General features: G+C 41.8%; 1 protein-coding gene across 4 annotated transcripts in view; it reads right to left on the reverse strand.

Moving 5' to 3' along the window:
- Tmem245 (transmembrane protein 245) overlaps positions 1 to 18,770 on the reverse strand; it is an 81,008-nt gene that overhangs the window by 18,789 nt on the left and 43,449 nt on the right. For 2 of the 4 annotated variants that reach the window (XM_006985275.4, XM_016003780.3), the window contains 5 exons: positions 15,975 to 16,073; positions 14,130 to 14,261; positions 12,940 to 12,975; positions 7,301 to 7,423; positions 7,019 to 7,164 (listed from right to left, as the gene is read on the reverse strand). In XM_006985275.4, coding sequence (XP_006985337.1) covers positions 7,019 to 7,164; positions 7,301 to 7,423; positions 12,940 to 12,975; positions 14,130 to 14,261; positions 15,975 to 16,073 — 536 coding nt within the window. The remainder of the gene's footprint in view (positions 1 to 7,018; positions 7,165 to 7,300; positions 7,424 to 12,939; positions 12,976 to 14,129; positions 14,262 to 15,974; positions 16,074 to 18,770) is intronic. The other 2 variants (XM_042271198.2, XM_006985276.4) reach the window with 1 other exon arrangement.

The following is an 18,770-nucleotide window of genomic DNA, read 5'->3' on the forward strand; positions in this document are numbered from 1 at the left end:
CATGGCAGGCAGAGTCTGTGTGTTCAAGGACATAGCCAGCTTGGTGACATATTCCTTTAATCCCAGTACCAACCATAGAGACCTGGAGGTCTATATAGACAGGCAGTGATGAAGAAGTCATGTGGTTGGGTTTACAACTAATGAGAAGGCAGAACAGAAAGTCAATAAAAAAATACAGACACACAGGAAATAGGTCTCTTTTCTCAGGGGAAGGACAGCAGCAGCTGGTAAGCTAAAGGCTATTCGCTAGTGCTCTGACCTCTTGGGCTTTTAACTCTTTATTTGGCACTGTGTTTCTTATTTAATAAGACTGTTTAGAATTACAGCAACTTAATAAAGCAAAGTTTATAATGAAAATTACACTCTTACATCATTCAGAAAGACCACAGTCCTGCTCCTGTCTTCATTTTAGGACTTCTGCCCTCCCAAGCTAGGAAATGTATTTTTCTTTAAATACTGAGTTCATGATAATTTGGTATACTATCAACAGGAAGCGAATACAACTTTATTATTTAAACTGTAAAGTAAAGGTTATATGAACAAGAGAACCTGTAATGCTCATCTCCCAGATTCAGAAGCTGAAAGGTGGAGGTATAGCTCAGAGGTAGGACACTCACCTAGCACATGAGGCCCTGGGTTCAATCACCAACATTTAAAAAATAATCATAATGCATTTACAATTAAACCACTACAGTACCCACCAAGGACCAGATATCACAGTCCAAAAAACAAAATGTGAAGTACAGTCTAGAGCTGCACATGGAAATCAGTTATATGATAAAGCACATTTCATAAACACAGGGAATGTAGCTGAATAGCAGAACCTGTGAAGAACATGTGTAAGGTGCGTATGCGTGCGTACACTCAAAGACTGATAGCAATTTGCTCTCCTAGTCAAAGAAAAGTTTGTCTGGCACTAATGAACTACACACAATCGTGCACAATACAGTTAAATGAGCCAGCAGAATACAGTTTCATCATTCTAAGAACAAAGTTTATAATGAAAAGTCACTTCATTCTATTGCTGGTGCAAATTAATCCACATCTTTTTTGGATAGCCAAATGCAATGTACACATTCCTACCTTCTTATCAAGAAAAAAAACGGTATGATACACGTCATCCAATCTTTCAAAGATCACCAGACTCAGACTTGTGGCATTTCTTAACCAAAACTGTGTAACATCTGTGCTCTCTGAGGTCAAGGTGCCAACAGGCATTCCCTTCTAAACTACTCACCATGACCAAACACCTCCTGTAAAGGTTGAAACAAAGTCTGCATCATGGTCACCGCCCCAATAATCAGGTGCTACCCAGTGTCCCTTCAGACTTCAGCCTTCTCTTAGGGAAAGAGTTGTTGCTTGTGCTCAGCCTTCTGGAACCATTTTATCTCTGATGGAAATTATGGAATTAATGGGAATTAGTTCTTTAACTGTGTATCTAGGCTTTCCTAGCACTCAACAACTGACAAGAATCAAATTCAGAAAATGCTGGAAGTTCTCCCCTCCTCTCACAGTTCACCTACCAATGGAAGAAGAAACTGACATTAGCCATTGAGGTGTCTTTTCTAACAAGACCACTTCCCTCCCTCAGACTTTCAGTCATTACAGACTTATCTGACTGACATCCCCGGTCCCACCCACGCAGACATCACAGCTCAGGCTCCTCAAAGACAGGACACAGTACTTCAATGCAGCTGTGCTCCATGGCCACAAACCTGGCTGTGGGACAAAAGGTGTGCACAGCCAGCCTTCCTTCCCTCTCTGCACCTTTGTTTCCCCTAATAATCCTAAGAATATTTGTACTGAGAGACACTAAAGGTGTGTGTGTTCCATGCCTCATTCACATGCCATGTCTCAGCTGTGAGCCCTCTCCCATTCCTGACCAACAGGAACTCATCATTTTTCTAAACTAAGAAGAAACAGACAAGACAACTCTGATCAGTCAACCTGCTTTCGATGAAATGAAATCTGAAGCAAGTTGTAGAATAAGAAGGACAAACCACTGCTCAGAAGTGCTATGTACTTGGAGTATACAATGACACACGCCACAGACAAGGAAGCACACATCTAAGAAAACAAACAGAAAATCCAGTCCATGCCCCACCTACTCCGCATTTCTGTACATTACTTCCACCTTCCTCTCAGGATCAAACAGAAAGAGCACCAAACTATCCTTTCCCCAGGAAACATCTACCTATGGGTACTCCACCTAGGCTACCATCCATCATGGGTCCTCTATCCCCAATACAATACAATGTGCCTCAAACAGAGAGTTAGTTAGCTAGTGGAGGGACCAAGAGCAGCAAGAAACAGCATGTAACAGTGACTGGGTATGGCACCAGCTCCCTTGATCATGGGTGGACCAACGTTTCTTCCAATTCAAATACTGCAAAGCAGAAATTTTAGATTTAACAAATTTAAGGTGTGAGTCAACCCTGAATGTAGCCAGTCTATCAGACCCATTTTTCTCAACTTGGATGAGCAACAATGTATTTCTAACAAAATATTTTAATTAGAATATAAACAATTATATTTAAGAGGCAATGCTATTGCACAATTAATAAACTATAGGATAAACATATACTGTAGAGGTAAGAGGGAAATCCAAAGCTCCCTTTCTTGCTTTATTGCAGTATCTACTTTAGGACAACAGTCAGGAAGCAGATGCCCAGGATCTCCTAGTCCACCTGTACACCTAACCTCTGACATCACAGCCCCTCTCCTGCTTCGTCTGCCTCAGAGACCAGCTCCACATCAATGCACAGAAATCCAGCAACAACAGATCTCTAGTGTGAGAGTCAAGGTCACGGCTGTGCACTTGGACCCAGATGCTGCCGAACAGTCCTGGGAAGCAGAGCTTGCACAAGAACAGCTGAGAGTCACAGACAGAAGCAAGCGTTCAACTCTGGACACCATCTGAAGACTCTGGCAGTAGTGACATACATTCCTTCAGAACTTTTATATCACTAATACTTACTAATACACATTTTGCAGCCTTACTGATTAGGAATGATTAATGCTTAAAAATTTAAAGGTTTTTAACTACATAAATAATAGTAGATATCTGTGCCAAAAACTTTTATTTTAAGCTCAATAAAACAAATATAGCAAGTATCACAATGAAAAACCACATACAAGACAAAGATTTTTAAGGATATTTTCCTTTGAAATTAATAAACATTCAAGTATATTATACTAACTTTAATCACTCAGTTAAGAGGCATTATTTATTCCAGATAATTTAATTTCCTCAAATATGCATAATAAATTCTGTCTCTTTATTTCAATGCTACAACATCTCAAACAAATAAATATCCCACCCTCTATTTTTTTTTTTTTTTGAGATTTTCTTTGGTCATGCTATGTAGCTCAAAGTAATCTTAAACTCACTATGTAGCTCAATCCTCCTGCCTCAGCCTCCCAAATGGTAGGATTACAGGCATGTGTCACCACATCCAGCTGAAAAACTTTAAAAAACAAAACAAAACCATTAGCCAGAAGGTAGTGGCATATGCCTTTAATCCCAGCACTTGGAGGTAGGTGTATCTCTGTGAGTTTGAGGCCAGCCTGGTCTACAGAGTGAGTTCCAGAACAGCCAGGGCTGCACAGAGAAACCCTATCCTAAAAAATAAATAAATAAAATAAAAATGTATATATATATATATATATATATATATATATACACACACACACACATATGTGTATATGTATATACACACACACATAAACATTTACACATATATAAATTTTATACTCATTGTCGCACATTCTATTCTAAATGAGTATTATTTACCCCTTTAAATCTATAGGAATTTCATTCAATCAACAATTCATTCAAATTTGAAACTGGAAACATCAATTTACTTAAAGAACAACACTGACTTCTTAAAAATAACACTTTCAATTTTTCAGAATTGGGGGGAAGAGGTAGAAGATGTCCATTCTCTGAATCAAATCTTACACAATGTATATTCTCACATTTAATTCATCACCAGGAGTTCCACCCTCCAGCACGAAAAAGCTGTAATCCCAGCAAGCAAGAGCTATACCCGTGTGCATGCACTCACGTGAAAATATCACACACACTAAATTGCATTGAGGCCGTGACAACATGCAACTTAGTAATGTGCAATATCTCCACCAGAGCAAGCAGAATGGGAGCATCAGGGAGAAGGGTGTGATGTGGACATTCGGGGGACAGCATGCTGCCAAAGGGAGGAGAATGGCTGGGGATCCAGGATGCATGCCACTAACTCACAGATCCTGAGATGCAATGGAAACTCAATGACGAATGTACTCAATTGGGAAGAACGTGGATTTAGAATTAAAATGATAAGGTTCAAAATGTCAAGGCCACAATGAACACAAATGAACCAGACAGCTGAGGGCAAGGCTCCAGGGACACACTTCCGCCTGATCATGCAATGAAGCCCCCAGCTCACTCCACTTGTAACTCATTAAAGGATCATATAATTAACTTAATGATTTTTCATTTGACCGTACACTGATGAGCAATCACTATTTATAAAATCGGTGTCACTAAACATTTACAGAATAAACTGCAATCTTCAACTACAAAGAATCATATTCCTGCTTGAACAATCCTTCAGAATGAAAATTCTTACTCAGGCTCTTAGACATGGCTCACTGCCGGCCACCTTCCCTCCTGAAGACGGCTGAGAGGATCCCAAGCAGAGCCTGAACATGTTGAGCCAGTTACAAGCTTGTGAAGAAACAGCACACAGGGCTGGAGCCTGCAAAAGCCCATCTTAGCCACAGCTGAAAAATGCTGTCTGAGATTTAAGCCCGCCTACTTTCTAGCTTTCAGACCCAACAGGACTACAGTGCTGATACTAAACTCCCCTTACTCCCCCGTATTAAATGATGGAAACTGGCATGGTACTCAGGAAACAGAGAGAGAGGAGGATATCAAGTTCAAAGCCAGCCTGGGTAACAAAGCAAGATCCAGTAAGGAGAGTGAAGTATCATCCTGCATAAAATTAAGCAACTCAATATCAGTCAGAAAGCTGCTCGTTTGAGAAAGCAGCCTAAGAACGTTCCCCAATTGTAATCTGAGGAAGGCTACTTCTGTGAGAACAAGAGTGCCTATGGAGGCTCCTGTGGGAGGCTGGAGCGCTGCTGGTCTTTAAAAGGTCTTCCTGGGCAGTGCACCTGTCTTCCCACACAGCTCAGCCTCAGTCATCCTGACAGAAGGACTGGTGCCAGCCCAAATCTGAAAAGGCTATTTCACTGGCTTTACGCTACTGGGAAGAGCGCAGGGTCTGTTTTGTTTTCTTTTGTTTTTTGCTTTGGAGAGAAGAGTATTTGCAAATGACCTTTCTAAAGTGGGTAAACAAAAGCTAGCCTATTGTTGGAATTTTCATCATTTTACTCATCCAGTAAGGATGCCAGGTCACACCGACTTGGAAGATGCTAAAGCTGTCTGTCTAAGGACAGTCACTTTGGAAGCTGCAGTATTAGATGATGCACTCCCAACGTTGAATCTTCATATGATGGCTCTGCACGGACATTCAAAGGCACCAGACAGGTGATAAGAACAATTTTTCAAAATGCCAAATGACATGTGGCTGTGTGGCGCAACAGACAGTGCACTGGACTTCTAGTGATGAAAAAAAATGCCAAATGATACCCAATTCGATCAAAGAGGGAAATTACCGATAAAGACCTTCTCCAAGCTTTGCAACTAGGAATAAGAAGAAAAGCGGGCAGCATTTCCAGACATGATACACTTTGTATCATGTCTGGAAATACACAGAAAAGTACACATACATTTCTGGACAATAACTGAGGGTCTCCAAAGACCAAAGCAAGTGTCTCCCTAGCTGTAACATGAATACAGTGGAAAGGTAGCCAAGGACTCAGAAAGGATTGGCAGGTCAGTTCAAAGTATCTGTGAATGACAAGTTCTAAACAATGGCACCTTTTGGAAGTATGTAGAAACAGAAATACCAAAATTTCCACTATGTAAGTGAGTTTAAGAGCACTTAGCTAACAACATGGTATCACTGAGCATTTATGAAATAAACTGCATTTTTCATAATTGTTTGCATACGCCTTAGTAGAAAGAAGGGTCTGATGGGCGTCACAACTATTTAAGTAGTTAGGTAGCCACAAAAATAAGTAATAGTGTCCTCTTACTAGGCAATGAGACACAGGGCAAGGAAGGAGCTAAAGAGGCCTAGGCTGCAAATGGCAAAACCCTACTAGAAATACAGGAAAAGAGAAGGACCAAGGAGCCTAAGGGATGTAAAAGTGAAAGAATCTCAGTTAGAAACAGCCTGTAATACAAGGACTCTAGAGGCATGCTTCATAGAAGTTTTTGGCCAGATGCAATGCAGAGACTTGGAGATAACTAAACACTGCATTTCTTTTTCTTTTTTTTTTTTTTTTGGTTTTCGAGACAGGGTTTCTCTGTGTAGCTTTGCGCCTTTCCTGGGACTCACTTGGTAGCCCAGGCTGGCCTCAAACTCACAGAGATCCACCTGGCTCTGCCTCCCGAGTGCTGGGATTAAAGGCATGCGCCACCACCGCCCGGCTAAACACTGCATTTCTAATAATCATCTTATCCATACAGAGGGCACCGCTTGGAACAAAGAGAGAGAAGACACAGGGTCATCCATCCCAATCTAGAACTCCTGAGAATAGAAAAGGGTCCGAAGGGGGTGAAGACTGTGTGATGAAGGGGAGGGGGGGTTTCTGAGCAAGGGACATGATGATGGAAAGCAGCCTCAGGGCCTGTTGATGAAAAGCCCATCTGCAGACAGACATCATATCTTTGTAAATCCCAGGCAGCAGAGTAGAGTGGCAAACTCCTGAACTTTTCCTCAAAACATGCGCACTGCTTCTAGGACCCTCTTCAAGTGGGATAAGGGTCTTACAAACACCAACATCCTTCACTAGTTTAACACCGAATATGTGCATGAAATACAAGGAAGGTAACTGGGATGTCATGGAAAGCTTACAAAAGGAATGAGAACAGCATAAGCCTTGTCCCTACCTGATAGCTTCTTCCACAGACTGGCCAATAATATTAGAAGAAGGACCTGGCTGAGACAGTGGTGTCAGGCTTATCACCCACTTCACTGGCTTGTAGTACTCATCACTGGAACTTAACAGATAAAACAGTGTGGTCAGGAAAATTATCTGCAAAACAAAGGACAGTATCTCCTAAAAGATCACATTTGGGAACCTATAGAAGAAACACATGCACAAATACAGAGCCCAGAAAAATGCTGCAATGCATAAAGAAATACAGTGTGTGCTATCTAGGTGTACATACCAGGGAAAGCACGAAGTTGAGAAGGGCAGTGCCACTGTAGAAGAGGATGGTCAGCAGAGTGGTAACCGTGGTAAACAGCAGGCTCACGTTCCGGCTCATAACAATCCACAGGGACTCCAAGATCTGATGGAGAGGGACAGCTGGGTTCAGAACTAATCCTCATGAAGGAAGTAGCTACAGCCATCTAGTGTGCTTTTAGTGCACTGTCTTATTAGCCATGATGGAAAAGGTAAAAAACTGATGCTTACCTTAAAGGTAGAAAAACAACCAGAAACATCTCTGCTCAATAGTAAAGAAATTGGCTAAGTAGTTACAATGAATCCACTCCAAATAACACTTAAAATAGTAAGGCAACTTTCAGAGACATTTTATTATGTTTTATATTCTATTATGCTGGCTTTTGTTTGTTTTGGTTTTCCAAGATAGGGTTTCTCTGTGTAACAGCCCTGGCTGTCCTAGCATTTGCTTTGTACACCAGGCTGGCCTCAAACTCACAGAAATCCACCTGCCTCTGCCTCCTGAGTGCTGGGATTAAAGGTGTGTACCACCATGCCCAACTTCTCTTATGCTGATTTTAAAACACAGAATTTTTACATATTCTACAATTTTTAACTGTAAAAGACAGAACAAATATGTATGTCTACTGAAAAATATGCAAGCACACATTCTATGACTCCATTTACTTTAGAGGATTATAAGTGCAGGTCACTCATCAGATTAGCTGTCTATCCTCTAGCTTTACCATCTCCAACTCAGATTCAACTATAAATATAATGTATTATTCCAATGACTTGAAGTCACAATGGAAAAGATGAACAGACAGGATCAATGAATGACAGAGCCTTTCCTGGGACAGACTGAGACTAATTAATTCATCTATTACCTACCAACTCATGAGAGCCAGTTATCAAAATGGTTTTGCATATATTAGATGTAAAATATGACTAAATAAAGATGTCAATGTCTCATCATGCCTCCATGTTTTCATTTCTTGTCCCTTCATCAACTAAAACCCCTTATATAATGTCTGTTCTATTCTTCCTCCTGATAAACACATGGAGGCAAAATGATAAAGAGGACATGTTCTGTTGTAATTGTTAGATGCTCCTGTGAACAGTGCTGTAAGGGAAGCAATGTGGAAGGCTGTATCTCAGCGTTACAGACATATGAACTCAATCACAGAGGTCTGCTGTAGCCGGGGCAGTAACCCTGACATCTGCATTTCACTCTGGTGCCTTTCTAAGACGGCAGCTCTGGTCCTGTCACATGCTCGAGTTATGGCATGCAGTCTATGCAAGGCCTGTCCATTCCTTTCCCACCTCAAATATATCATTTATAAAGGACATTCTGTTGCTCTCAGAATGTCTTGTAAGCCTCAGCTCAGTCTTCATAAGAGAATTCAACAGGCAGGCTTCATTTACAAAAACTCCTTACAAAAAAATCTTGAAAATACTTCATTATGCCTACAAAAATATGCATGATTAACTGTTTGACCTTGTGGGATAAAGAATGAATGAACAAAGCCACTGATTCTAAGAGACAAATGCCTGTATTTGTAATTTGGCAAGCATCCTTTCAGGGGCCTCAGTCACTCTGGAATTTTTAATCAGAAAAAATTTACATAGTTTCTGAGTCACAGAAATAGAAAACACCCTCCTGCAATTCTTAAGAAATTAATTGAATACAGCAATTGTAGACTGGAAGTCTCCAACAACAATCCAGTAACCTTTTTGACTTGAAAGGAGATCAACTAGAGACAACAGAGAGGACAGTTCTGGAATGTTAACTCAATCATCCAAGTAGAATTTTAGTTTAATCACCAGGCTTGCAAAGGAGGTTATCATTAAAGGCAGGATCAGTAAGAAAGCCCAAAAAATTCAGAAAAGTGCAACAGACTCATAGAGGCAAAAATGCAACCCAACTCAAAAACGGCAAACATGAGCCAGGACTGGCATTAATCTAATCAACAGTGGCAACATAACCAAAAAGATGCCTAGAACCAAGTCCCTGGCCATGGAGTATAAGCCCAGAAGAGACTGACAAGCAGTTAAGCAACCTGGTCAGAGAAGGCAGTTAGAATTAACAAGGAGCCTCAGCATCCTCCTGCTTTGCTGCCTCCCTCCTCAAGTCTACTGCCATCCAATCACCCTTGGCCTCTCATTTGGCTTCTCGGGTACTTCTAGCTCACCTGCTATGGAACCCAAGAAGCATAAAGAGGCAGCTCCAAGAAGCAGGAAAATAGAATACTGCCGTGATGCAGCGGTCAAAATAAGAGAGTATCTGTGGTGGTTTGAAAGAAAATGGCCCCCATAGGGAGTAGCACTATTAGGAGGCGTGGCTTTTAAAGTAGGTGTGGCCTTGTTGGAAGAAGTGTGCCAGTGTGGGTTCTCCTTTGCGCAAGCTATGCTCAGTGTGATACACAGTTCCCTTCCTGTTGCCTATGGATCAAGATGTAGAACTCCCGGCTATCTCTCTAGCACCATATCTGCCTGCAGGAAAACATGTCCTGCCATGATGATGTCAACCTCTGACACAGTACGCCAGACCCAATTAAATGTTTCCTTTATGAGAGTTGTTGTGGCCACGGTGTCTCTTCACAGCAATAGAAACCCTAACTAATATCATCTCTCTCTTGCAAAGATGGCATTATCTCCCTGTCAGTCTAGGAGCCCAGAGACACACAGGCTACATGAGCTTCACTGACCTTCTCTGGTTCATCTGCCTGCTCTAGCCTTATAGGAAGGGAACTACACCTGGAGATTCAATATACCATTTCAGCTCTGCCACTGTTCTTTTAGGGCACAAAAATAATAAAGGTAAGCTGTAATATAGCTCTTTTCACTAGTTTAGTTGACAAGCTAACACAAGGCTATATTCTAAAGTAGTGATAAAGAACTTCAAATAAAAAAAAAAAAATTAAGACAGGGGTTGAGGATTTAGCTCAGTGGTAGAGCACTTGCCTAGCAAGCGTAAGGCCCTGGGTTCGGTCCTCAGCTCCAGGGGAAAAAAAGAAACAAACAAACAAACAAAAGAACTTCAAAGCTGGTCTGGGACATGGAGAAATGGCTCAGCGATTAAGACCACACTGGCTGCAAGCAGGGCAGTGGTGGCACACACCTTCAATCCCAGCTCTCAGGAGGCAGAAGCAGGCAGATCTCTCCGAGTTCTAGGTCAGCCTGGTCTACAAGCAATTTCCAGGACAGCCAAAGCTGTTACACAGAGAAATCCTGTCTAGAAAAACAACAACAAAAAAGAGCACTGTTTGCTCTTAAAGAGGATCCAAGTTTGGTTCCCAGCACCCACATGGTAGCTTACAGCCATCTGTAACTCCAGTTCCAAAGGATCTGATGCCCTCTTCTGATTTCCACAGGTACTGCAAACATACATGCAGGGAAAACACTCATACACATACAATAAAAATAAATTAATCTTTAAAACTTCATTCATTCAGAAAGACTGAAAAGGGTAAAATATACCCAAATACCAAATAAGGGTGAAAACAATGACCTAGGAGGAATCTGAATGTAGGGAATCTCCATGTGTTCTGAAATACCCTAGGGGGAGCTGAGGAACTTGCCAAAAGATCCAAAAAGAAAACAAAAACTGGGTGTGTAGAGCAAATCTTTGATCCTAGCACTTGGGAACCCTAGGTGGGCCTATCTCTTTGAGCATGAAGCCAGCCAGGGCTACAAAGGAGACCATGCCTCAAAAAACAAGTAAAGCAAAGGATAAAAAAAAGACAGAAAAGTATGAAAAGAGATCCACAGCTTTCCTGGGGACAAAACATGTTCTGGAAGATCACACTATGCTATACAAGAAAAGAAAAACTGAATATAAATGTGAACTGCTTTACTATCGCTGAGTCTGTTACTAAAACAAGAGCCATTTCATCAGTTCCCCAGGAACTTGAGAGTAAATTAGAAAATATTGATAAAACATCTAGCATGATACTTGTCATAAACCAGGAGATGGCTCAGTGGATAAAGTGCATAACCCAGTCTGGGTCCCCGCAACCTAGTAAAAAGTGACAGAAGAGATGGACTCTGCGGAAACGCTCAGCTCAGAGGAAAGGCACGGCTGTGAGTAAGTGGGGACATCAAGTCTAGAAAAGACACACAACAGCCTCGCTCCCGGCAGACACTTCTTCAAAAGTGCAGTGACACTTTAAGGTACGACACTGAGAGCTTTCGCTGAATACAATCTGAACTCCCCCTTTAAAAAAAAAAAAAAATCATGGTTTTAGAAATTTGAATAGGTGGTGTTAAGTTCTTTTGTTCTCAAGAGAGAGGTGGTGATCTCTTAAGAAGGTGATTTATAATACTGTTCAATAAGCTCTCAGTATTTTGAAGGTATACAGATATGAACAAATAAATATCCTGAATAAACAATGTATATTACCAAAGCATACAAAGGTAAAAGAAACCTCTTTAATCAACATTGGCCAATGGCTTCTTAGAAACCAGAATATAAAAAGCTTACTAACAGCTTCACACCTCACAATCCACAGGTCTTGTGAAAACAGCACCTGCTGAGTTCTGGATAGTAACAAAGACCACCCACAACTACAAGCTGGAAAAGCTTCCTTTTCTCACCTATCTGGATAAGCTCTTGAGTGGGGTGCTCAGCTCCCGGTCTCACTGGTGAGCTTCCTTCTGCCCTACTGTGTGAGAAAGGATGTTCTTCCCATGCACTGGTCAAAATTAACAAATCCCAATAGACTGAATATAGAGCAAAGATGAAATCCAGACATCAAATTGGTCTGTGCAAATTAAGAGGGCTTAATTAACTCTCCTCCAGACAGTTTTCTACAGAGATAACTCCCCAGTATTTTTTCCATCTTAGAAAACAGTATTGTGTGTTTGTGCACATACATGTGTGTAATGCATGTGCTTGTGTACGCAAGAGAACGGAGGCCAGTGGCTGACATCAGGTGTCCTCCTTACTCTCTACTCCACCGTTTGGAGACGGGGTCTCTTATTGCACCAGCAGTGCATGATTCCGCAGACAGGCTGTGAGCCCCAGGATCTGCCTGTCTTGGCATCCCACTCCACGGCCCCAGCACTGAGGTTAAAGGAGTGTGCCTCCACCCCCGACTTGACATGGGTACTGAAGATCGGATTTCAGGTCCTCATGCTGGTGCAGCACGTTTCCAACTAAGCTGTTTCCTCAGCCCCAGAAAATAGCATTTTAGCACACTAAAGTATGTTTTTCATGTTATAATGAAAAATTATTCAATGAATACAAAAATATGCACTTTGAAGTCCAGTACTAAAACCTTTGAGAACCACTGGGCTAGTAAAAGCAGAGGGAAGGGCTTATCAAAAACAGAACAGTTGGGTATACTGTCAAGTGCCTGTAATTTGAAGAACTTGGAGACTAAGGCAGGAGGTTTGCTTGAAGCCATGAGTTCAGGGTCGGCCTGGGAACATAAGTCCCCACTCCGTAATTAAGTAAGTTATTAATTAAACTATAAACAAGAAAGACATCATTTTTGAGATTTCAGTCCAGATTGTGAAGCACCTCAGGTGAGTGAGAGGAAAGGAAGCGGGTGAGTACAGGGAGGTGGCCGAGGGAGCCGTGAGACACCCGAGAGAAGTGGCAGAAAGCTCTGTAGGCTTGGGGGAGAGTCACATCTTTACCTTCATCTTCCATATTTGGAAGCCAAAAGATAATATCTAAAATAGCAAAACAAGAAAGAGCAACATAAACATCACTTTAGCAACGCAGAGGAAAATAGCAGAGAAGACTGCCTGCAGCAGACAGCTCTTCCTGAGCCCAGTGTGCGGAGACGCTGGGGCCCTGCTTTCAGCTGTGCGCACGGATTGCTTCACTCGGCTTCAGTTCCTTAACACCTAGGACCGCATTGTAATTCGATGAACGTCACACATACATTCACAAGAAAAGTCTTCTCTGTGAGAAGTCCCAGGCTAAGACACTTGACAAAATGAAGGGAGGTCATTAACGCCCAGCGGTGGCGGGAGGGTACAAGGTGGATGGAGCACGGCAGGAGCTGGGGAAGCCACAGTGGAAGCCTTTGCAGTCTGTGGTGGTCTGAAAAGGAACCAGAGGCTCATGTGCTTGAATACTTGGCTCAGAGCGAGTGCCACTATTAGGAGGTGTGGCTTTGGTGGAGGAGGTATGGCCTTGTTGAAAGAAGTGCATCACTGTAGAAGTGAGCTCTGGGGTCTTATATGCTCCAGCTATGCCCAGTGTGACACAGTCTTCATTCTCTGCCTGTGGATCAAGATGTAGAACTCCCAACTCCTTCTCCAGCACCATGTCTGCCTGCACACTACTATGCTTCCCGCCGTGATGATAATGGACTAAATTTATGAACGGTAAGCCAGCCCCAATTAATTGTTTTCATTTATAAGAATTACTGTGGTCATGATGCCTCTTCACAGCAATAGAAATCCTAAGACATAGTAAGTCCCTCTAATGGAACTGGACCCTATTTCCAGTTGTCAATGGTTTTATCAACCAGAAAAAGAAAAAAAAAAAAAAAAAAAAAAAAAGGTCTATCTCTAAATGGTCCAGCTGAGGACATTCTGGTGACCTTGAGGGATGAGGACACCCATCTAAGACCCCCAGCCCACAGGCTTGCTCATGTGCATCAGGATTCAGCTTCTCTCAGGTGTTCTTACCACACCTGAGGACTGCAGCTTCCAGATAGCTTTCTAGTTTAAAGTTCTCAGAGCCTGCACATTTCACAGTATCCAAAACAGAGTAGCTGAAGAGACTGATGTCTCTTCAGAAGACAAGAAAAGCTAGAATTACAACTTCTGTTTTTATTCCCACGTTCAGTGCAACAATAACTACTATGTCTTACCGAAAGAAACGTTTCAATGTTCTCATGAACGAAGGAGGCAATATCTTGCCAATCCAGAATATCTCCCAGCCAGCTGTTCTGACGACTCACATGCATCTTGTGCCCTTTGTGCCTTCCAGAGTGTGTCACATTCTATGGAACAAAGTCAGTGACATGTGAAATAGCCACCTTAATGCATCCAAAAGATAAATGTCTTTTTTGTTTTATACCTGCTTATACATACTTCAGTAAGTACTCACTTATGAAAATCCTTACAAATTTAGATATCAAGTAAAGGCTCCACATAAAGACTGGGAGTCCAGTACTTCTGTATTTACATTCTAGGTACTGAGTCTAGCATGATACACCTGCTTCCCTCCTAGTTTTGAACTCACAATACTCATCCGTGTGCACCGCACCCAAAGAGTTCACATACATCTTCATTTCCCTCAGCTCCTCCACCTTTCCTTGGTTTCCTACCTTTGCCTCTTTCTCCTTTCTCAACCATCTACACAAGGTAAGAGCAGAGAGAGAAGAGACCATTTCAAAGAACCAAACACATGGTGCGGGGTGTCAACTTTGTCTGTCTGTCTGAAAGAAATCTACATGGGCACGAAACACTGAATTTGAAAGGGAAATGAAGAAACAAAATGAGGTTAACTTCAGAAGCAAGCTCCACCTTGGAGTGTGGCATGCTTTCTCAGTCTGCGACACTGTGAGTAGGGAAGAGAACACATCACAGACCGGCACTCCAGAATCCAGCCCTCCAACAAGAATGGGGCTCAAACAGGGTGAGGGCAAGAAAAGCTACCTGGTAGGAAGCTCCAGAGTAAACACCAGAAACTAGCAAAATCGTCCTAATTGCTTAGCTCTCAGAGAGAATCAGAGAAAATTCGTTATTTCATACACCACTATTAGCTTTAGCTCTCAAATCTTTACCAACAAAGGCAGTCTCATTCCCTCAACTCATCTCAGGGCAAGACTACACACTGGGACACATGTCACTAAGCAAGAAACTGGAACTCAGCCACCCTCCTCTTGCATGCTCTTCCTGGGAAAAAACAGGAGTCCTGCCCCACTGTTCATAGAACACGGCCCTCACAGCCCACTAACCCTAGTATACACAGCACTAGCTCAGCAGACCCACTGCTTTCCAAATCAGTTATGCTCAGTGGTAGCTGCACTTGTTCTACCATAAACTACGTAGATATAAGCAATACACAAAGCTGACTGGAAACAAAAAAGTCTCTGAACATTTCTGTCTCCTCAAAGAGAAAGGTTTTCAATGTCTAGAATTTACCTGCCCCTAACAGGAGCCACTAGCCACACGTGGCTACCAAAGACTCAAAATGTGGCTTGCACTAAATGAGCTGTGCTGCTGGTGCAAAATGCACACCATAGAGTTCAAAGACTTAGTTGTTTTAGGCATATAAAATATCAAATTTGTTTTTATTAGGTATATACTGAAATGGGAGTGGGAACACTGAATTAAATAAAATATATTAAAATTAATCTATGAGTATCACATATGTGGCTTGCAGAATCGTGGAGTATAGCTCACTGGCAGATCTTGTGCTTACGTGAGACCTGGGTTCAATCTCCATCACCATAAATAAATAAATAAATAAATAAATGTGGCTTGCATTACATCTGTACTGTACCAAGCTGCTGCAGCGTAAGAGGTGCTATGATACGCACAAAGGATGGAACACTGATCCCCAGAGAGACTAACAGAGACTAACTAACCACCAATGGAAGCTGACAAAGGCTTGAGTTCTTGCTCCTGGAAAGTTAAGTAATCAAGTAGTCTATGAAGCAAAACCGTGTTCTCATTTACTATGGAAACTCTTAGCTACAAGAACTCACCTTTACAAACCAAGAGTGATAGAGTCTGTCCCACAGCTCCAGAACTTGCTTCTCAATCACAGCTGTATTGTTCACTTTATCTCCTAGAATTTTGTGAAGCTAAGAAGAAAATACAAGTATAATCTGATTAATAATTTACATGACAATTTAGTATGATTAATACATGCTCAGTGTTTATTTGTCCCAAATCAAATTAAAATCTTTAAGTACTTAAAAATCTCTAGTCACAGTATGTTATTTTCTTAAAAGATGCTTCCACGTTCCAGTAAATTCCCCATTTTCTTCCTCATCCTCTCACTTCTCTTCTTAGGTCTCAGGGCACACGAGAACAATGTAAATGAAAACATAGTTAATGACCTATTTGACCTCTCCCACACAGAGGAAAGCCCTTTCCTGGCAAGCCTAGTGCTCATCTACTACGTTCAAGTCTTGCATTACTCCTCTCTATTACAAGGGTTACCATAAGACTCTTAAGTAGAACTGAGGAGCTGACACGCGAGCACGACTCTTTCCGAGCCAGCTGAGACAGGCCAGGACTGGCAGGACCAGCTTCTGGGAACCCAACGTGGGGCAGCACAACTTTCACTCGTAGTATCTCATCCTATTTCCTTGTTAGTGCCAGTTTTAAAGATCTGAGGAAACAGGTCAGCGGGAGATCACTTGCCTAGCACGTGCAGGACACTTGGTTCAATCCCTAGCACAGGCAAAAAAAAAAAATTTAAGACAATTTTATTTTTGTCTTATGTGTGTGGGCAGGCACAAGGACATACATGCACATGAGTGTAGAAACCAAAGGTGAACACCTGGTGTCCCCGTCAGTCACTCTCCACTTTTCTTTTTTGGGAGTTTTACTAAACCTGGAGCTCACCAGATTAAACCAGACTGGCTTGTCAGTAAGGCCCAGAGAGCCTCCTGCCTCTACCTCCCAGCACTGGGATTACAAGAGCTCACTGCCACACATGTGCACACTGGCTTTTTCTTTTTTTCTTTTCTTTTTTTTTTGAGACGAGGTCTCTCTTATTTGTAGTCTAGAGGTCCACCTGCTTCTGCCTCCAGAGCACAGGGATTAGATGCAGGTCAGGATTTCTTTACGTGGGTGCTGGAGAGCAAACTCAGGTCCCCACGTTCGCACTGCAAACACCTGACAAACTGAACCATCTCCCCAGCCCAAAAACACACTTTTAAAAGACAAGAATTAGTTTGTAGTTTTATTTTCTTAAAACAACTTCATTTTTCCCATTTCCTCAGCAACTTCCTCTCCATTTACAGAGATAAAATTTAAAATCTGTGTATGTTTTGAATCATAAGCGTCTAATCTTTAGTGTTTGTAAACTTCCTAAATTCAATGGCTCTTATTCATTTATTAAATGCACTGCTACTTAATCACCACTCACAGATGGATATACACATAGTCCCAATTTTTAAGGCAGTCACCGTCTTTACACAGAGTTTATTCTTCACATCACCAATTGCAAAATAAATGAACAGGACTCAAGGAAAATAATGGTGCTGACTGTGCACTGCCCAACAACTTTCTAAGGGGTTGTATAAGTAATACTTTTGAGCACTATATGGAAATCAATTTTCCCAAGGCATTATGAATTAACTGAAAACCTTAAAGATAATTTAGCAAGCATTAAATGGGAACCAATTATCTGTTCTTTGTTCCTTTAATGAGAGAGCTGATTCTCCAAACTGGCTTATAATATGCACTTAGGCACTCAGTTGCCCACCTAATGTCAGTCTTATAAATACTTGAACCAGTTATCATCCATATCTGGTGCAGATATCAAACCTTTTATTAAAATGACTTACTCATTTTAATGAGTAAAATCAGACACAAATTACTCATAATAAATATAAAAGCCACCTATCTCTGAAAAGAATTTTGTAATTTTAAGTGGTTTTTACCTACATTGTGTGATCTTTGCAAGCACCCAAGAGTAAAGAGAAAATGACTTTGTAGGTCTGGGGTACAGCTCAATGACAGAATACCTTCATGATTTCCTAGGCTTAGACCAGCAACTCAAAAGAAAGGTACTTCTGTCAGTCTAGGAAGAGAAGACAGTTTTATCTAGGTGTGCAGAGCCAATACTGAAATTGCCTAATACAGGACATGGAAATGCAATCCAACAAGCCCAGTCTTAGGGAGGCTGAGACAGGAGGACTGTAAGTTTCAAGCCAGACTGCTCTATACAATGAGACTGTCTCACAAAATGAGAAGCTTTCTCAAGTGTAGCCTGTGTGACCAATACACACAAAGAACACCTTACAGAGGATGCTGAGCACAAACATACATGTTCCCTTTAGTTACTTCTGTCTCTTAGGACATGACTGTCAGATACTCACAGGCCTCCTCCTAATTCTCCATGACAACTTCTGAGAACCCCCTGACCAGAAAAGGCCTAAAGTGGTTAGACGGTCTCGGGGAGACATTGTCCACAGAGTGGCCTCAGTGCAATGAAGCACTACTTTATGCTGCCATCTTGCTTGGAACCCTAACTTCCAGTATAACAATGAATGATTCTAAAACACCATGAGTAAAAAATAATATTGCATAATTGCACACCATGTTGTACAACCCTCTAGAAACCCATGGTGCTGTCAACCCAGCAGAACATCACCAAGAGACCTAGAACACTGCCCTACTATGTTACAAAACACTCTGGGAGACACAGGAAGACTAGAGTCTAATGTCCTTAGCACTATCAGCAGACCCACTAAAGCCCGAGCATCTTTCAGAGTCCTCTTTGGCTCACCGGGTCACTCTCTGTTGCAGCCACTCTTCACACTGGC

Source organism: Peromyscus maniculatus, chromosome 2 (genome assembly GCF_049852395.1).
Source record: "Peromyscus maniculatus bairdii isolate BWxNUB_F1_BW_parent chromosome 2, HU_Pman_BW_mat_3.1, whole genome shotgun sequence".
In the NCBI taxonomy this organism is placed as follows: domain Eukaryota; kingdom Metazoa; phylum Chordata; class Mammalia; order Rodentia; family Cricetidae; genus Peromyscus; species Peromyscus maniculatus.